Source organism: Phyllostomus hastatus, unplaced genomic scaffold (genome assembly GCF_019186645.2).
Source record: "Phyllostomus hastatus isolate PE091 unplaced genomic scaffold, TTU_PhHast_1.1 phas_contig_150, whole genome shotgun sequence".
NCBI classification, from domain to species: Eukaryota; Metazoa; Chordata; class Mammalia; order Chiroptera; family Phyllostomidae; genus Phyllostomus; species Phyllostomus hastatus.
The window spans coordinates 21,466,874-21,486,868 of record NW_025333611.1 but is presented as its reverse complement, the minus strand read 5'-3'; the positions used below and the strand labels follow the sequence as shown (position 1 = coordinate 21,486,868).

General features: G+C 42.9%; 2 protein-coding genes across 2 annotated transcripts; both read left to right on the top strand.

The window, feature by feature from the left end:
* The first annotated feature begins 6,332 nt into the window (after positions 1-6,332).
* SPINK7 (serine peptidase inhibitor Kazal type 7) lies at positions 6,333-10,075 on the top strand. The gene is made up of 4 exons (XM_045825332.1): positions 6,333-6,485; positions 7,325-7,350; positions 8,274-8,398; positions 9,795-10,075. The coding sequence occupies exons 1-4, from the start codon at positions 6,425-6,427 to the stop codon at positions 9,838-9,840; spliced, it is 258 nt and encodes an 85-aa protein (XP_045681288.1). The 5' UTR covers positions 6,333-6,424; the 3' UTR covers positions 9,841-10,075.
* A 4,497-nt stretch (positions 10,076-14,572) lies between these two features.
* On the top strand, positions 14,573-18,770 carry SPINK9 (serine peptidase inhibitor Kazal type 9). Its single transcript, XM_045827005.1, has 4 exons — positions 14,573-14,703; positions 15,453-15,481; positions 17,434-17,561; positions 18,623-18,770. Exons 1-4 carry the CDS (start codon positions 14,649-14,651, stop codon positions 18,666-18,668), a joined length of 258 nt encoding a protein of 85 aa, XP_045682961.1. The 5' UTR covers positions 14,573-14,648; the 3' UTR covers positions 18,669-18,770.
* The last annotated feature ends 1,225 nt before the right edge of the window (positions 18,771-19,995 follow it).

Here is a 19,995-nt window from a genome sequence, read left to right as displayed (position 1 = left end):
GATTTGGTTTGTGTTTGTTTTCTTTGGACCCCAAATTGGTAACAGTTAGAAGACAAATCAAACTAATGGAGAGCCAAATATTGCATTTATTGCAAATACACATTATAATAAAAGAGGTGGTCAGCATTCATCCCTGTTGAGAGACAGCTTTCCCTTGGCTCTGGTCTGAGTTCTGTTACCAAGCAGGCCCACCGCCCACTCTCCTGAGTTAAATTAACTGCAGGTTGCAGGCCTGCCCATCTGCAAAGTCTGCCCCTGCCCCTCTCATCCCACGTAAAGACCTGAGCAAAAGCAAATATCCTGCACATGTGTCCCCACAGCTGTTCGAGGCTTTCTACCTGGTATTCATGAGGGAAGCCCACCTTCACTAGGAGAGAAGAATTTCCACGTGCTAACAGGAGGGAGAACAGCCAAGCGTTCTGGGGGCAGACATATTTCGGAGAAAGCTAAAGAGCATGGATGTCATTTAACCACCGAATTCCAGCATACCCAATTCTCACTCCATCCCATTGTTGCTATTATGCAGATCAATAAATTCCTTCTTCTTTTTTGCTTAATCTGACTCATAATTTGTCTCCTAAACTGAAAGATCTTGACTAATACAGATCAGGGAGTCATTTTTATGTTTCAGGCTGTGGAAATGAACAGTAAAAAAAAGCCTGTGGCTTCTGTGTGCTCTGTGTCATTACTCATTGTTGACACTAGATGTCAGCCTCACTCTTCCCAGTCTGACTAGGTATTGGACTGGTAACTTCCAGAAGGAGACGAACAGCTCTGCCATCACCTTTCCAGCTAAATCACAGCCTATCTTGGCAGGCAGCAGGGCATGCGCTCCTCTCATAGCTTCCTCCTTCCTGGCCCTGTACAAGCTTTTGTTTAGAGACCCAGGCCTACCCTATTGTAATGGCCGTGGGCTTCTGTGTGCTGTGTTAATTCTCCAGGCAGTCCTATAATGCACATCTACATTTGAAAACTACATTCTATTTCTTTTTAAATTTTATGAAATGTATTGGGGTGACTTTGGAAAACACTAGCATCCCTTTAGACATTAAGTGTCCTGTGAACCCTCTGTGTGTGTGTGTGTGTGTGTGTGTCCTGTAGCAAATTAAGTTTGGGGACAACTGAGTTAAACAAAGTGGAAAGAATTCTGTATTGCAAGAGCTTGTCATAAATAATTCTCCCAAGTGAAATAGATTATTCAAGGTTTCCCAAATCTGGTTGACCAGCAAAGCCTTTAGTCATGAAATCCCAATTAACTTTTCATGAGATACCAAATGTCTTGAAGATTGGAGATCTGTGATTCTCTGCATGTAAAAAGGACATGAATTTGGAGGTGGGGCTGCAGATGTCAGAATGTTCTAGACTGAAGTGTGTCCCCCTCAATTCATGTGTTGAAAACCTAACTCCTAGTGTAACTCCATTTAGAGACAATGCTTTCACAGAGGTAATTCAGGTTAGACGAAGTCATAAAGGCGGGAACCTGATATTATAGGACTTTAATCCTTGTTAGAAAAGGAGGAGACACCGGGGGTCATGCACAGAAAGCAAAGGCCGTGTGAGGACCCAGTGAGAAGATGGTTGGGCACAAACCACGGAGAGAGGCCTCAAGAGAAACCAGCTCGGCCAACACCTTAACCTTAACCTTCCAGCCTCCAGAACTGTGAGAAAATTAGTATCTGTTGTTTACATCACCCATTCTTTGGTATTTTGTTGTGGGAGCCTTAACAGACTAATATATGTGCTAACATTGGCCCACCCTGGGGTTACAGGTGTTTTCCTTCATCACTGAGCACAATAGACAGGATTTCACAAATAGGAGCTGGGAGGTGTGTGTGTATGTGTCTGGGTATAGTCTAGATCCAGGTCATGTGAGGTCATCAAGGAGCAGCATGAACCAATGGGAAGAACTAACCATTAACGTTCATTCAGCAGTTCCATGATTGCAACTATTTGGCCTCAGTCATTCAAAGAAAACCGAAGAGAACCAAAACGTAGTATGCCTGCATGTGCTAACTTCCCGTTCCCAAGAGAGGCAGGGGAAAAGGTCCTGCTAGACACAAGATCAAAATGCAAATGTCACTGTGCCTCAGTGCACACAGAGGTGCGATCACAGTGGGGGCTGCCTTAAAAAAGGAAAAAGAGAAGCTAGAGTGTGAAAGTATCACACGAGGGAGGGAGAACAGGACAGACCAAAAACTAGAGATAGTGCAGCCAAATCTAGGCCACTGATTTTAAAACTGTCACAAGAAAGCCCCCAGGTGTTGACAGGGGGGATGTGCTGGTCGCTGAGAAGGAAGGAGCTGAGGTGGGGTGGGTGGGGGATGGGCTGGTGCAGCCATTCAGAGGGAAAAACAGAATCTCAAAGAAGTGTTGCAACTGCTTGCCACTCACCCGAAGTCCTAAGTCCTCGGCCTTATTCATCATCTGCACATGTTAGTGTTCCAGGGAGGGACTGTTAACCAGGAAACTTGAAGCTCTAACCCTAGGCTGATCTTACTAGATGTTTAGGGAGCAGAAAGCACAGCATGGAGAAGGGACTGTCACACATTGCCCCTGCGACAGATGAGGGTACAAGGACAGAGAAAGAAGCCTTGTCTCCAGGCTCTCAATCATGTCCTGTCCCCACTGGGACCCTCCTTCTTTCCGGATGTTGCTCACACAGGGCAGTGCCAGGCACTTGGACCCAGTGCTCGGACCCAGTGCTCGGACCCGGTGCTCAGCTCCCTCTGCCTCCTTCGAGACAGTGGCTATCCTTCCCGACGCCTCTGATTCTGCCAGTGTAACTCCTGTCATTCCAATTTTCAACCCGTCTCCAAATCCAAGGCTTAGATTTAAGTGCCAAGGCAATGATACATCAGAGTAATTAAAAGCATTGGCTCTTAACTTCAGCCACTTCTCTAAGTCTGTGCTGCCACAGCTACGTAACAGGGCAAACAACCACATCCATCCCATAAGATTATTGTAAGTCTTGAATGCGACAGTGCACACAGCAGGTGTAGCACAGCTCTAGCACGTAGTAAGTGTTTAATATGTGGTTGATTTTCTTATTACAACTTTCACTTCCTACAGCCGTTATTCTGTACTCATGTGTTACTGCCCAGCTGTGGTCCCGGCTCCCCCATTTCCCTCCTGCTGACTGACCCAGGAACCCTTCGTTCAAGCCCTGCTCCAGTTTCATTCTCTTACCTTCTGGTGAGCCACCTTCCTATTCCCCGTGGCACCGCAGACCTATGGGGGAAGAAATGAGGGATGTGACACTCTCAAGCCTTTTCTTCCTCCGTGTTTACATTTTTATGTTTCCAATCCTATCCTGCCTTCCCTGGAGTGCAACCATTGTCATCGTGATCCCCTCTGACAAGGCCTCAAGGTCTGGCCCCTTGCAGGAGTATCAAGAAGAATAAAGAAACTGCCCTTGGCAAAAAAAAAAAAAAGCTTGATAAAAAGTCTCCACAGGTTTCATCTTTCACTCCCAAAGGACCCTCCATAATCTGTGACTCATTAGCAGCTTGAAAATTTTCTCTCCGTGTGGAGGGATGCCAAACCCCAAAGCAATCCACACCTGATCGTTTGCCCTCACTTTTCCTCACCTTTTTAAACCCAAAGACCTTTACCTCCACCCATTTGTCATCTGCTTTATCTTTGGATACACCCTGAGGATCATTATCTCAGACTCAGCCCTGAGAAATTCACCTGAAACTTAGCCTACTAGCCACAGCCTCCACACACAATTGTGCATATCCCCCACACCCATTAAGTTCACACCTAGCCCAAACCTTGACCTCTGAACCCTCAACGGCTCACAATTTGCATGATCCCCCAAGAACCTTCCTGAGCACTTGGCTCCCTCCCAAGCCCACCACAATCTCCATGGCTCCCCCTCAAGTCTCTGATGTACACAGTCCCTATCCATAAAATCCCCCTTTTCCCCATTTTTTACTCAGTGTCCTAACATACAGTATTTTGGGAGAAATATTCAGCATGGTACTGACTGGGCCTGCTAACGTCTACTGCTAATTTTGTCTAGTGGCCATTTTTATACTCCTGTCAACTCTCTGGCGCTTTCCCATCAATCAATGTCTGTGCCAGGCCTTCTCCGTCCTCCTCCAGCTTCCAGACCAACCCAGTCCTCCCACTGCCGGAGTCAGTCCCGCTTAACAGCTGGAGCCAGCAGTCTAGGGGGTTCCCCTACTTCTTTCTCCCTCACCCTTTCAAAATATTTCTGTCTTGTCTTTCGTCTAGTCTTCTCTGACCCTCATATCACAGGGAACAGTGCCCTAATACATGCTTTTAATCTTGCCTCCTCCTTTTCTACACTCCTCTCCTTTCCCACCCTCCACCATGTGTCCGAATTTTCTTCTTCCCTTGGCTTTAGGACATGCACTGTTGTCTCTCCTAGATAGACCTTGCTGAAGGTTTGGCTTCTTCCATTCCCTCTCCCCTTTTACTGTAAAACATCTAAGAAGTATTATAACCATGTATTTCCACTTCACCCTCATCATCCTTTGATCCCACTCCCACCCCACCATGTTAAAATGGCATTTTGAATCTGCAACAAAGACTCCACTTCTTGAAACATAGTGGCTTTTTCTCAGTATTCACTCTCTCCACACATTCATTGCAAAAAGAAAACATATAATAAAACCCCTTTATTAACACATTTGCTTCCCTCTTTTCCATGGCTGACCTCAACAGTCTTCTCCATTAACTCGTATTGTGATCTTGGGTGAGATGACTTAAATCCTCTGAGCCTCAATTTACTCGCTGGTAACATTAGACTCATACAAGTTCCTTCCTCAGCAAGTCGTCATGGATCCCGTATTGCATATAATTAGACACCATCCTCAAGCTGAGACTGTGGTCTTGGCAGTCTGCCACACACACACAATTGTGTACATAATCTCGTTTAACCCTCAGAACCACTCCAGGAGGTAAATTATTTCTCTGTCACAGATGAGAAACTAACATCCAGAGCTTAACCCATATAGTCAAAGTCGCAAAGTCAACATTTATTAAAAAACAAGATCCCAAATAAAATCCATTGGACTCCATGCCCATATTTTTACCTACTTGATTATATTAAGCCCTAAACAGGTGCAAGAGTTGAAATTTTAGGGAGTCGTGCAATGTCGTTTGTTAATTAGCTTATTCCCTTTTGTAGACACTGTGTTTCAGAAGGCACAAAAAGCAACCCTGCCAAGCAGAGCACGGGTGGAGGAGAGTCAGCTGCTGTCCCCCAGGGCTCCACACACATGTCCTTCAACTCAGCAGACAAGCCACAGCCATTGGCACGTTCGTGCCTGCATAGCCCAGTTACAGGCTGCTCTCAGGAACCCAGAGCAGAGACTCAGCTCATCAGTCGTCGTCATCATCATCATCATCATCATCATCATCATCACAGTTACGACATGCACTGCACTTTAGAGCAAATTTCTCATGAAAATGACGCCAATTGTGTGGACACTGTTGTGTCAAGCAATAGTTCCCTCTCTGCATGGGATGGAACTGAAGTTCCAGTTGTCAAGGGACAAGGTAAGATCACGCTCCACGTCCTCTGTGGTTGGGGCGGCCACACGGGAAGGTGACAGTGGTGTCGCTTCTGGGCCAAAATACTTAGTTGTTGAAAAGGGAAACCCTCAGGAACACACGTTCAGTTAACCTTGAGAACAAACGACATTCCAGATAGTGACAGCTCTGCCCACCAGGGCCGCTGAACACCTCGCAGCACCATCAGCTGGTGACCATACAATTGTGCAGCTTGCTTAAAAAGTAAACATATTGTTTTAAGTTGCATAAAGCTTGGGGTTATATGGTACCACAACATAACCAGATATTTCTGGTTGATATAGGCTCACAGCACATAAACAACTTGCCCAGGATCACACAGCTAGAAAACGTCAGCACGCTTATCCAGACTTCAGAATTGCTAACGTCACTCTTCCTCCTCCTAGGTCCCAGCCTGCTTCATAGGTTTATTTCCTCAAATATAAAACAATAGTTTCCCAGAAGCCAAAATATAAGCATAAGTATGGTCTGTCTAACCTGGATTAAACACCCTCTATTCTTGTGAAATAAAGAAACTGATATTTTCACTTATTTCATAACTTGGCTGAGCAGCCTATACTTAAGATCTTCTAATACATGCATGAGGTTTAGAATTCTAACAGTCCCCACCTCTAGGAAAGACTGAGAAATTCTTGTCACCTCAAGTAATTAATGTGTTGGTCAGACAGGAATTAGCAATTAAGTGACAAGGACTGCAGCACCACCCAGGGTGTGACACTGTGCTTGGAGAGCCTCTCAAAGCCAGCATTGACTGTAGATGACCTCATGGGAAAGGTGGAGAAGCCGGGCTTTGCCATATAAACATGGCCCCTTCCCTGCTGTGACAGCCCTGAGCAGCCTCTGCCTCACAGCCACCTCCACCATGAAGGCCATCGGGGCTCTCCTCCTGCTCTGCATGGTGACCTACTTCTGCAGCAGCTCAGGTGAGTTGAGGGTAGGTAGATCGTTTACAGCCATTAGGCTTGTTGTTCCAAATAACCTCTCTTGGGAGGTGAGCATCACAGAGAAATGTCTGGTCGTGTGGATTGGAAGTATACTGGTTTAGAATAAAAAGCATACTGGTTTAGAGAAGAAGCAGCCCTGGCCTGAGAAAAAGAGAATCTTAGGTCCCTAATGGAATTGGGGGATTTGGGTCTAGGGTCTTCCCTATCAAGGACTTTTATTTCCATCCAGGGAACAGAGAAATGAGCTAATTTCTTCCTAAGTCTTCCATTTCATAAGGACACTGGACATTGTAACAGAAACACTTGGGTGCCTCCCCAAATCAATTTGGGAGGAGTGAAACAAAACACAGTTCTCCAAAGGCCAGGCATCAATAATTAGGCTTTTTATACGGCTAGAAAGTTAAATAAGAAAAAGATTCTAACACCTTAAAGACATTTTATTACATCCCTTTACCTCATTTAGAAGGGGAAGAATATCAGAGATGGTGCTTCAGGTCCTTGGGAGTGGTGACTGCATCCTGCCTGTTGCTGTCTGACTTTGAACCATTATCAAAGTTACAATGAGCTTCCAAGAACAACCCTTGGGAATGAAGGGAGGAAGTGTGGGTAATTCTCTTGCCTGAACTAAGGGCTCATTTAGTCCATTGGCCATTTGGCTTCCTAGGCAAACAGCTGGAATTTTGTGTAAGAATGGGGTGCGTGCCGAGACTTATTGCCAGGGGAAATACAGAGTCTTAATCTTATGGGATCAAATTTACATTAGTTCATGAGACTTCAAGACTTTGCTTTATTTTTAACATTTTGTATCTCCCTTTCAGAAGCTGCTAGTCTGCCTTTAAAGACTGTGAGTATATTGAATTTCACTTTCATTTCAATCCATATTGACTGTCATTTAGTCAACCAATAATTATCAGATATATATGTAGGAGTAAGTCAGTATGTTTAGGGGGTAGAAGGTGGAGGCAGACACCAATAAGAAATCTCCTCTGCTATTTGAAGAAATATGACATACATATAAATAACCAGAGCCTTAAAAAATTCAGAGTTAAAGGAGAGAGATGACTTTCAGCTGGTGAAGTCTTCATGGGAAGCAACATGGAAGAGGCAAGACTTTGGTTAATTTACAGGCTCTGGATTCAAATCCCAACCTCACCACTTTCTAGCTTTTATGTTATACAGATTCCCCCTTTTTTTAAATCTTCATCCAAGGATATGTTCATTGATTTTAGAAAGAAAGGGAGGGAGGGAGAGAGAGAAAATATCAATCTGTTGCCTCCCATACACACTGGGGATTGAACCCACAAACTAGGTCTGTGACCCAACTGGGAATCGAACTTGCAACTTTTTGGTGTATGGGATGATGCTCCAATCAACTGAGCTACCCAGCCAGGGCCAAATTCCATCTTCTAAGCTATCCATTTCCCCTGTCCCCACCCCCACCTCTGTAAATAGGGATAAAAGTAGAACCTACTCTATTTGGTTGTTCTGAAGATTAAACAGAGAAAATGCATGTAAAATTTAAGTTTAATGCCTGGCATGGAAATACTCAGCACTTGTTAACTGAATGTACCAGTTATAATAGAAGTGGTGCTAGTATTACTGGTTTCTGTCGTAGTGAGGACATTGGTACCAGTAGAGGCAGCAACAGTAGCATCAGAATATCTGAGCTGGAACTTCCAAAATGATATTTCGCTGCCTGTGCAACAGAGGCTGAGCTAGCTTGGGGGCCAGGAACAAGGCAGGACATTTCTCTGGTGTCTGGCACAGGTGGACTGCGACATTTACAAGAAGTACCCAGTGGTGGCCATCCCCTGCCCCATCACCTACACGCCTGTCTGTGGTTCTGACTACATCACCTATGGGAACGAATGCCTGTTGTGTACTGAGACCTTGTGAGTACCTCATGGGAGGAAAAGAAGCTGGGGCCAGTGTCCTCCCCTGCAAACCTCTCCTCTCTCCATGAGCCTACTTAACTCTCCACCTAGAAGCAGACTGTGCAGGTAGCAAACCAACTGTCTCACAGTCAGGCTAGGGCTAGACACCCATGGCTGCTAGCTTGCACTGGTTCCATCCGTCCCAGAACCTCCACTTCCTATCTGTCAACTGAGGTGTCTACTGAGACCATGTGTTTTCAAATAGCTGTCCCAGAGCCCAGTGGTTCTATAGAGGCAAGTTAGAAGTCACCAAGAGTGTTAAGGGGGCCATTCGGGGTCATCTCCAACTGCAAGTTCAGCTTTTGACTATTTTACGTAGTGGAGTTCATACAATGTCTTGCTTGAAGAAAGTATCCTAAACCCCACACTAAAAATAATTGAAAACCACTATCCTATCCTACACAACTTTTAAGAGGTCTTAGCACAGCTTGTTCCTTAGACAGACTGTGGCTAGAGGGCCTTTGTCCTCCTCAATCTCCCAGCGACTGCAAACATCGGCAGCCTTCAGAGGGATAGATGGATAAGGCCGTCACAAAGGGGTTTTTTCTTTTATCGAAAACAGGGGGATACAAGCTGTCAGTATTTGGACCTGTATCCCACGGACATGTTTACTTTGCATATTTTATTTGGCTGGTGCAGTGTTTTTGAAGGCAAACAAGTAGGAAGATATCACTTCTTTGGTGCACAGCAAGCAACTTAGCATTTACTGTTTTACGGCAAGTCCACTGTACTCACTGTTAACTCTCTTAGACCACTGGGTTGAGGCCACTCACCTTAGACCTTGCCTCTTTCATCTTTGTGGTGACCTTAACAAGCTGAAATACCAAGTTAGACCCTGAGCCCAGAAGGATACGTCTCTGTCTTTTTTCCTATGTGCAGGACATCTACTTGATAAAAGGGAAGCTTCTCTAATGTGCATGGACACGGGGCCCTTGGCCTGGAAACTAGCTCATATTCAAGGACACTGGCGGGGACATGGGGGGAACTGTCCTCACCAAAGCAGGATCCAGCTCCAGCATAGGGCCCGCTGACCAGGAAAGGCAGAAGGGCAGCCACTCCAACTTCCCTTGGTGGGATCCCTCCGTCTTTGTTGTTTTAGGCCATGGGGTGATGAGCCTGGGCCCTGGGATCAGTGGAAGCAACCGGTGGGGTGGCGGTGTCACTAGACCAGGGAATTCTGCTTCTGCCTCAGTCAGAGGCTGCCTGTGGCAAGGATGTTCCTTTTTGGAGACTCCATTACCTCACCTGCAAAATGAGGTTCTGCCTCAGAAGCTCTGTGGGTCCCTTTCAGCTCTACTATTACATGAGATTTCCTCTAGCGTTAATCAATCTTGTTAACTGTGTCTTCCTGTAGGAAAACTTATGGAAGGGTTCGCTTTCTTCATGAAGGAAGATGTTAACTCCTCCGTAGATGTGGGTGTGGAGCGATGACATCCTCAGCGTCATCTTCATCATCCTTGGACTCTGATGACCTTCTCCCTCAGCATAGCAGAGATTCAGGGGTGGGGGACAGGGGTGCAGTCATCTGTGAGGGGACAGAGTGAAGAAAGTTGTGTTTTCCTTCAAACTCGCACCTCACTGACCGACTGGCTTCTTTTTGCATCTCATTAAAAGACCCCAGAGAGTTTATCTTTACTTCAGTTTGTCCTTGTTTCTTAGATCAAGGTGTACTATCTCAGTCTGGAAAAAAAAGTGAGGAACATGTAAATCTGGTTGTTCAAACAGGAGAAAGTTTCATACAAGGAATCCCAAGTGGCTCCCAAGACACACGCTCACATACACACAGAATGGAACGGAGTTCAGTTCAATTAAAGCTCAAACTCTAGAGAGGGAGATATACACAAATTAGAAAATAATTATAATCTCTAATAAATACTGGTATATAAATCGATACTAGGTATCATATTGGAGTAATCTCTCTGTGGTGTCAATCTGATTCTATTACTTCTCTGTTCAAAAATCCTTCATTTGCTACCCATTGCCCTCAGGGTAAAACCCAGACTCCTGAGCTGGCTTTGCCCACCCAACCCCCCGTCCTCCTACTGTCTCTGGAGGACACCGGCTCTAACACTCCCCTCGCCCAGGCCTCTGGGTCTGTATGTGCACAGCGTCCTCTGCTGGGAATGGCCTTTACCCTTCGGTTTCAGCTCAGAGGGATCCCTCTTAGGAAGCCTTCTCTGAATTTCATTTGGCAGAGAAATGGTTGAGGAGTCACGGATTTCTTTGTAAACCAGTTCTGTCACATGCAAGCTGGGCAACTTTGGGCGGGTACTTAAACCCTATGCTGGGCGTATGGGGCTGTCGCTGTCATGATTAAAGGAAGTCATACAAGGCACCCTACATGTGACGAATACTCACAATAAATATGAGAGCCTTTGCCTGACTTCCCACCATTTGCTCATCTGCTGTTTCATAGCATTTTGTATTAATACTACTTGCCACGTTGTACTGAATCGTTGGTGGGTGTGTTCCCCTATCCCTAGTACATTGTAAGCTCTTTCAGGAGAGGCCTATACCTCTTTATATACCTAGTGATTAGTATGATGCTTCATCCACGGTGTTTCATAAACATTGCTAAGCTGCTATAGGCCATAGAGGAAGGTGAGTCTACTTCTGCCTGGGGTGTTGAGGAGGCCTCCCCTTGAGTTGTAATCCATCTGAGCATGCGTTGGTCAGGTAAGGGACAGGTGATTCCAAGTAAAGGGAAAAGCAAATACGAAGGCACAGAACTTGAACAATGCATAGGAATTAATTATTGAACACAGTTTCTCAATTTGTAAAAAAAAAAATACAGATTGAGCACCCACCGTGCTCGTGTCTGAAATCAGACTCAGTCTCAGCTGCCTGACTCGCTCCACGGGCAGCACCCCAGTCTCAGGAAGTGGCACAGCCACTCAGCAGTTGCTCCAACCAAAAGCACGAGAGGCTTCCCTGAGCCTTCTCCTTCTCAAACTCCACTCCTAATCCATTAGCAGGTCCTGTTGGCACCACTGTTAGGATAACCGCAAAGTCTAATCACTTTGTGCTGCTTCCAAATCTCCCACCCTAGTTAATGTCTCCACAGTGTTACACTAGAACTACTGCAAACCCCTCCAGATTAGAGCTTCTGGGGGCATCAATAGATCTGTGGCAAAGGGGACAGACAAAAGAAACTGAATTTGGTAGTTTTGGGTGTACAATTAGCAAAGATACGGTAATTAACTGGAAGTGTTTACTGAGAGAGAGGAAGGTATTAAAGGCACGCAGTTACGCATTCGGTGGTCAGGTCTCTAGTTTCTGGCTTGAGTCACCAGTTGGGTGTTCAGACAAATTCTTTGTGTTGAGAGTGTCTTACATATTGAAATCTTAATTTTGTAATATTGGAGTCACTTTTAGTTATAAGAGTTTACTTATGAATGTCTGTTTGGAAAATTATGGATAGAGGCTGTTGTCACATTCAATAAAGGAATCACCCTGTAGGTGTTCTAAAAGGTAGCCCCCTGGCCTCCACTGGGACACTTAACTTGATAAAATTCTCATCACTTCTAGTCATTACCAAACATCTTTGATCATTACAAAGTTCCTTTTTCCATGATGTCTAGATCTGTTATTTCCAGTAAGGCCACAGAGATACACCATTTGCTTATTTTAAGATGGTTCCTGAGTGCTTTCTGAATGTTTTCTTCTCCAGATCACTGTTGCCATTATCATCTTCATTATCATGGCCATTGTCATTAAATACTAACATATATTGAGGGCTTACTGAGTGCCAAACCTCAATGAGTGCTTTACCTATACCATCTTACTTAAAACAGCAAGCTTATGGTGATGGTGTTGTTATTAACTTTATTGTAAGTGTGTTAAAGACAAATTACTTGATATTTGTTAAAATGGTAAGAAAGACATTATTCAAGGTATAGTCTCAATTACCTTTATTCACTACACCTGTTGGAATAGGGGAAAGGCATTGGACTCAACTCCAAATACAAATAGGGATTTATTTCTAAGGAGCAGGATGAGGAAGCCAGTAGGTGAAAAATTACTAAGAGCAGATACCAAAGGTGGAAGATTCTTGCTAAACTAGATGGACAGAATTTTTGCAAGAGTTTATACATTACAGGTGGTGGTGAAGAACCTGACCAGATGTCAAGGGTGATCAAAAGTCAATGGTAGAGGGATTACTTAGCAGGATTCCCTGCTAAGAGAGACCTGGACAGGCCAAAAACATGAGGTGCAGGGAGAGGCTGGGGGCAAGGTCAAGACCTAATTGAGAAGAGGACTCGGAGAAATATAACTAAAGTGTGGTCAAAGAGAGTGTTTGTCAAGCTACAACGAGGACAAAGCTTTTCATTAGTCATGGTTGTATGTTCAAGTTGTAATACAGTCTCAAAGAGTAAAGGTTCATCAATCATTACTAAATGATCAAATGAAGATAAACTAAGGCTTCTAGCAGTTAAAAACTCATACAAGGTCATGCAGGGAATGGTAGACCTGCCAATGAATTCATGTCTGTGAGACTCTTAGGGTTTCAGCTCTCAGTAAGAATATGACACCTGCTCTTACCTCCCACTCCTCACCATCCCAACACTGCTTTCAGCTGTCCTTATCTTTTCCAAGGGAAACAAATGTGAATTTAGTCTCCCAGCCTTTGACACTATTTCCAGTAAACACCTAAAGACAGTGACTTCCAATTTCTATCCACCAAAACTGCAGGAGCTGCTTCCAAGATCTACTCATAGGGTCACTCTATTTGAAAATTGTCACATTCTAAAATAAGTGTCCTTGTAGCCTTTATCAAAGTTTTCCAATGAAGCATGGTTTGAAAAAAAGCACAATTAAATGTATTTAAACCATAGGGAAAGGATCAGTGGCTTGTCTATTAAAAGTCACTGTATTAGCAGAAGATGTCACTCTCCATATATGTAACTATGGCCCTGGGGCAAAGTCAGCATCTTATTCTTCAATCATCAGTCTGCATTTGGGGAGTAGAGAATCACAGCCAAAGCTTCGGGGACAGTCCAGCCACTGCCATAAAGTCCATTCTTGGTTAAGAGGGTCCCAAAGCTTTTTATTATTGGCCTTTAGGAGGTCCTTCTCCCAGGGGCCCTTGACAAAGAAGCGTCCCCCAGGGATCTGGAAAATAAATGTGGTTTGAGCACTCACCAGTCCACCCATTGTACCAGCTCCCCAAATTTGAGGTTCTTGGGAAAATTATCTCCCTGCTAAAGAGTATGAATCACCACTAATTTCAGCTTAACCAAGACTTGGGTGTTGATGGGAGAGGGTCAGGAGGATAGATAAAAAAGGTGAAGGGATTAAGAAGTACAAGTTGGTTGTTACAGAATAGTCATGGTGATGTAGAGTACAGCATAAGAAATACGGTAGCCAAAGAATATATATGCGTGGCCCATGGACAACGGACAATGGTGTGGGGATCGCCTGAGGGAGTTGGGGGTCTGGGTGAATGAGGGCAAAGGGGAGAATAGGGACAACTCAATAGCATAAACAATAAAATATAATTTAAATTAAAAAATAGCACAACATGACACCTTCCCCTCTCCACAAAAGAGGAAGTTATTCTTGTTCCTCCTCGTTTAACTAGTTGGATTGTCTTGAGATTCAAATAAAAGACTGCAAAGGTGTTCTGTTAAAAAAAAAAAAGACTTGATACCTTTTCTCTGTGCCCAGTCTGGTGTCTCAGTTGGCAACATTTTCCATTTGATGCTGGACAAGGAAGGAGGAAAAAGGGACACCTGAGAATATGCCAGCACCCATAAAGCTGCCATGCTCACAACTGTTCTGGCAGAGGCAGTGCAGCGGGCAAAAAATGCCGTAAAATTAACTTTCTTGTAACTTCACTTCCTTATCTGTAAAGCAAAGAAAATGGTAATAACTGTGTGACAGACTCATGATGAAGATCAAATTGTGTAACAGATGTGAAAGCTCTGAAACTTTTAAGGACATAAAGATAAAAGGATATAATGGCAGGTTTATTGGGTGCTTTTACTTTTTACAAGGCCTTGTGACCTATTAGAATGTCTTTCGCAATAAAAGAACTTCTATACCCAGGAAAGAGGTGTTTCTGGCCTCTTCTCAGGATTCTGATTCCTGCAATTAGCTGTTTTACAATTGAGGAAGGAACTCTTGGCACTATATAAGGCAGCACTGGCAGACAGCAGAAAATCATTTCTTTGGCCTCCATCTGACTGCCCTTGGCCCCTCCAGCAGCATGAGAGTGACAGCCTTTGCCCTGCTCCTGACTCTGGTGCTCACAACCACCATCTGTGAGTATCTGCCTCACGGCACTGCCCCTGCCGAGTCCTGACCACTCACACCATCCTCTGCCCACATCATTCTGGGATGCACACGTCACATACATAACGAGGGGAGCTTTGGGAAAGGCATTTTTTTTGTCTCCACCAATAAACCACTAAATCGTATCATATCAGACACTTGAGTGGACCTAAATCATCAACTAAGGCCAAATTCTTACCCATACACTCTGTGTAATTTCTTTAGAAAGTGCTCATCCAGACTCTGCTCTGACTTGATACCATTCTTTATAGGGACATAATTTCTTCACAGAGCAGCCCCATCCATGGTCTGGCAGCATGAACCGTTACTCTCCTTCCAATGTTGAGTTAAAATCTGACTTCCTAGAATCTTCAACCATGGTTGTCTATGGCTGCTACAGAAGAGCAGATGCTTCCTTGATAGAAAATTCCCTTGGTTTTTTACATATTTTCTGAACTCTGATTATGAGAAAGGAAAGAATAAGACAAACCCCTCATTATTATAACAGCCTTTCTATCCTTTTGGCTACATTCTAATCCTGCTCCAAAATAAATAAGTAAGTAAATGAATCTGTGTTGAGCTCCAACCTTTGATATTATACTGAGACAAAAGTTCTGAAGAGACTCTTATATTTTTATGACAGTTTAAGAGAACTGAGACATTAATCAAAGATTATTTTTCTAATAAGACTAGATTCTTTCAGAGTTAATTTTTTTTCTTGTACTTGTTTTTCTTACAGATGTAGAGTGTGCCAGAGGTCGCCAGCGGGTCAGTACATCTATCTTGATATCAAAGTCTTGCTTTTATGTAATTTTAAAGCCAGTATCAGTACATAATTACATTTTTAAGTATCAAAATTGCTTTTATTCAAAAACTGTAGACAGACCTTTCTGAAATGGAGGTGAAGGAACAAAAGGGCTAGAAACTTAGCATCAAACTTATAAAGTCCTGGATTTCGATTGCAGCTCTTGGATCATCTGTGGCCATGGTAACAGGACTTGGCCCATAAGATTACTGCGGGACTTAAAGCCATAGTGTGTGGGAAGGGTTCAGGGCAGTACCCACCCAGAGTAAAGTTCAGTAAGGACAAGTCCAGATTCTTACAATTTTGAAGTGGACCACATATATCTTCGTCCTCTACCCTAGAGAATGAAGATTTTACAGTGAGCTTTCCTTCATGGCTCATATTGGGTAGTGACTACTGTTGAGAAAAATGTAGATGTGGTAGCAAATGCTTTAAACCAGCTGTCAGGCACTTGGGGTTCCTTTCTAGCTGCGTGGCCCTCAGGCCTTAGTCTCCTCCTTTCACTGCTTTGAGTCATTTGTTTTAATACATTAAAGGAAACAGTAAGGTTAAGAACATAAATTTTGGACCCAGGTTAGCCTGAATTCAAGCCATCCTTCACAATGTAGTGCCTGTGTGGGGAGGAAAAGGGTTCATGGGCATGAAGCCTTAGTAGTTTCCTGATCATATTGTATTGTATCAGTTCTGGCACTGGGGGCCGAGCCAGCCAGGAGAGGAAGGGAAATCATTCACGCTGGCATATTCTCAACATGGGGTGCCACAGTTTTTGTTCAGCACCACTAGCCCCTGAGGTCACTCTGCTGATAAATCATGTACCCCAATCTCTGTATTGCCAGCAGCTCAGCCCAAAGATTTGGAAGGTTGCCTGGAGTTTAGTAACTGAATGAATGAATAAGTTAACTCTTACAACATATCTGAAGGGCAGGAGGAATTTGACTTTAAGTTTGAGCATATTTCAGGTTATCCAAGTAGAAATGTTCACCAATTAGTAAAATATCATGTCAGGAGCTCTTGCGTGGAAAGAGCAGGAACCGTAGTCTCCTGCATGGAACTGGAGTTTGTGCAGACCTGGAAGTAAAGCCAATGGATAGAAAAAACAGCTATTATTCATTCAGTATTTTCCATGCCATGTAGTGCTAAGCATTTTACACATATCTTCTCAGTTACATATTTGTTACTTAAATCTGACAATGTAGGTATATCACGTTCATTTTGCAGATAAAGAAACTGAGGCTTAGAGAGATGAAATAATTGTCCCAGGGTCATGTAGGCAGGATTTGAGTTCTAATGTATATTATTTTACTAGCCACACTCTTCAGTTTGCTTGTAGATGCAAACCCAGAAAATTTCTTTCATGGTAATGGTCTTTTTGCTCCCACCATGGCTCATCATCTTGGCTTTGCTCCCTGAATTTCAAACAGCAGTTCACAACTACAATGTTAACATACATTTGTCTGTCTATGTGCTGGTGATGGGTAGAACAAGTAATTTGTTACCAATAATTAATGGTAAAAGTTGCCAGGGATGTACTAGTTATTAAAACTACAGTATGTATTTTTATAACACGTCTCACAATTGTATTCAGATACAACTGTTCAAGTGAAAGAGAGAAATAGCAGGAAGCTGAACATGGCATGGGTGCTGAGAACTGATGCGCTGGTGCTGTGGAATAGATTCCATGTTTAAAGAGATTTTGATTTCTTTGCTGGCTACCACAAAGAAATTTATCACTTATGATTTTGTATCTGATATAAAAATCTGTATACTTGATCTATTTCAAAGAGGTTAGAGGAGGACAAACAATGGGAATAAGAAGTGAATGCATTGAGAGCCTTCTGACTTGCTTGCAAAATTCTAAATCCTGGGAATAAAGGTTTGGCTGAAGAAATGGCAGGTTTTTAACATGTATTTTCAGATTGATTGCAGTAAGTTTAAAAAGTTGTCACCAGGAGAAGTGAGAATTTGTTATTCCATATATGCACCAATTTGTGGATCTGATGGCAGAACTTACACCAATGATTGCACCTTTTGTGATAAAGTTATGTAAGTATCAAAATGTTTTTCTTTTCTATAGTTAAGGTCTAATAGTTACATGTTAAGGTAAAAGCAACTCAATTCCAAGAAGTGGTTTAGGGCATAAGGAATATGTGCACCATCTCACCTTGACCTTGATCAACAGAATGCTCACTATTTATGGGATCTGGAGTCCCCCCCGCACGCGGTGTTACTGTATCCCAACATCGTCTGGTAGTAGTAATCAGAGAAGCCTAGCATCTCTGCATTGGAAGGAAACTAAAAGTTAATTCCACTTTCAACGACTGATTTATTGCTTAAACTCCCTAGACAAAAAAGTCACCACCAAGTCATCTCACAGTCTGTTTCCCAGGATGAGGAATGTGCCTCCTCCTAGGCGTGCCAGTCTGCATCTGTTAGAATGAGCCCTGTTTATTGTTGAGCTTCAGCCAAGTTTAAATACATTAGAACCCCCTAATGACTGGTACCAAAGGGGAATGATATCTGGAAAACCTAGAGAACTTCTTCTGTTTCAAAGTATGATTTCTCCACAAGATATATATGTTTAGAGCACCAACAAAAATTAAATTTAGGAAATCAAATAGCCCGTAGTAGTTTAAAGGTTACAAAGTAATTGTCTGCAAGGTCTACTGGCATCAGCTTAAAAATATTAAATGATAAATTATATACTAGAATGTATAGAAATATATAGTTCCTTTTAACTATTTTTGAAATATACATGAATGAAAACAAACATCTCATATATATAGTATATCCTTCTGGTTCTTTTTCAATAAGAAAAAGGTTACAATCATGTCATAAGATGTATCTGATTGTGCATCCCTTTTAAATTACCAAAAAATCCAATAAAATATGTTTTCAGGGACATAAACTGTGATATATTTGGAGTATTAATCTTATGTAACCAGCACCAGCTGCTGAAATATTTCTAAATTGCAGTCAGTCCTCTTAAACACATCAGTAAATAGAGTGACATGCGTATATTTGGGTGGATCATTGGTGAAGTTTAGATGCTAACAAAGTGCTTATGGCTTCAGCATTTCTCATTTGTTACTCTTTCCTCTCCACAGGAAAACTGACAACAAGCTTAAATTTGTACGTTTTGGAAAGTGTTGAATCTATCTTGTGATTTTCATACAACAAAATTCCTTCCATATAATCTTGCCACCATTCTATCCTGATGTCCTTGGAGAGTAAAGTAGACCTATGTGAGATGAACATGTCTGACCTTTTTTGTTTGCATTGAATCTTATAGACTTGTTTCACTTGGGGATGATGTCTGATAGGCCATCTTAGGGACACATTCCAGGGGGAAAGGCCAACTACAACCAGTGGTGGGAATGAGACGATCAAAGGACCTAATGCTGATGCCTTCTTCTTTCTCAAGTTGGAAAAAAACTCCCTGGGTATTACTTAGTTCTGAAAAGTGAAGAGATAAAGAAGGTATTCAACTAATGCTTTATGAATGAACTAAATTAAGGTGAACTGAATTTGACTTCTATCAACAAGTAAGCCAAGAAATGATAATGTCTAATCCTAGATAATCCCCAAGTCACATATCAACTCCTGATCCAGCTGTGGAATTTCTAAGTACAGTAGCATTCTAATGAACAGCATGTAGTTTGCTTTCAGACTCTAAATGGTTTCTTCTAGTTCCCATAAAACGAACCCACAGACACACAGAGAGAAATCAACGCTTTTCTCGAGACTGTGGGGGAGTGCCCCAGATGGCGGTTACCTTGCACACCTACAGCCTAAAACTGCTCATTACATTCCCACCCTCTACACTCAGTTCTTGCAACACCACCGAGCAAATCCTTTTCATCTGGAACATGAAAAGAAAATCGCCATAAAAGTTTAAAGGTGCAAGAATAAAATAACATAAAAACAATTCTTTGCCAAAACATGTTGCTAGAAGTGAAGCCTACTCAAACTCTAAGAAAGTTCACTCTGTCCCCTTTTTAATGACTTCTTCCTCATACTTAAGCCCAGCAGGCATTACTACACCCAGCAAACCAGTCCTTCTGGAACAGGCAACTCCCATCCGTCTCAGAGGACAAAGTTGAGCTGAAACATTGACTTCAGAATTTCAATTAGCAGAAGTACAGACAAGGAAATGGAAGTCAGGTCTATAAATACATGTCTTAGCAAAACACATCCACCTAGATGCACCCTGAAGACTGTTCAGGATTTCTTAAGGAAAAACAAAACACCGAGTCAATATAAAGTGAAGCTTTTTTAAAAGTGCCTACTTAAACACCAAAAAAAAATGACTAGAGTTCTGAAAGATGCTTCTGGAGAGTTTGGGAAACTACCCTATTATTCCCAGTTGCTTCTTTCCTGGGACATGTGGCATTTACTGCCCCCCAAATAGGCTCAGGTTTAAATCTAGGGCTGGCGAGCCAAGCCCTGTGTAACTTAAGACAGAAGAAGCCTGTGTGGG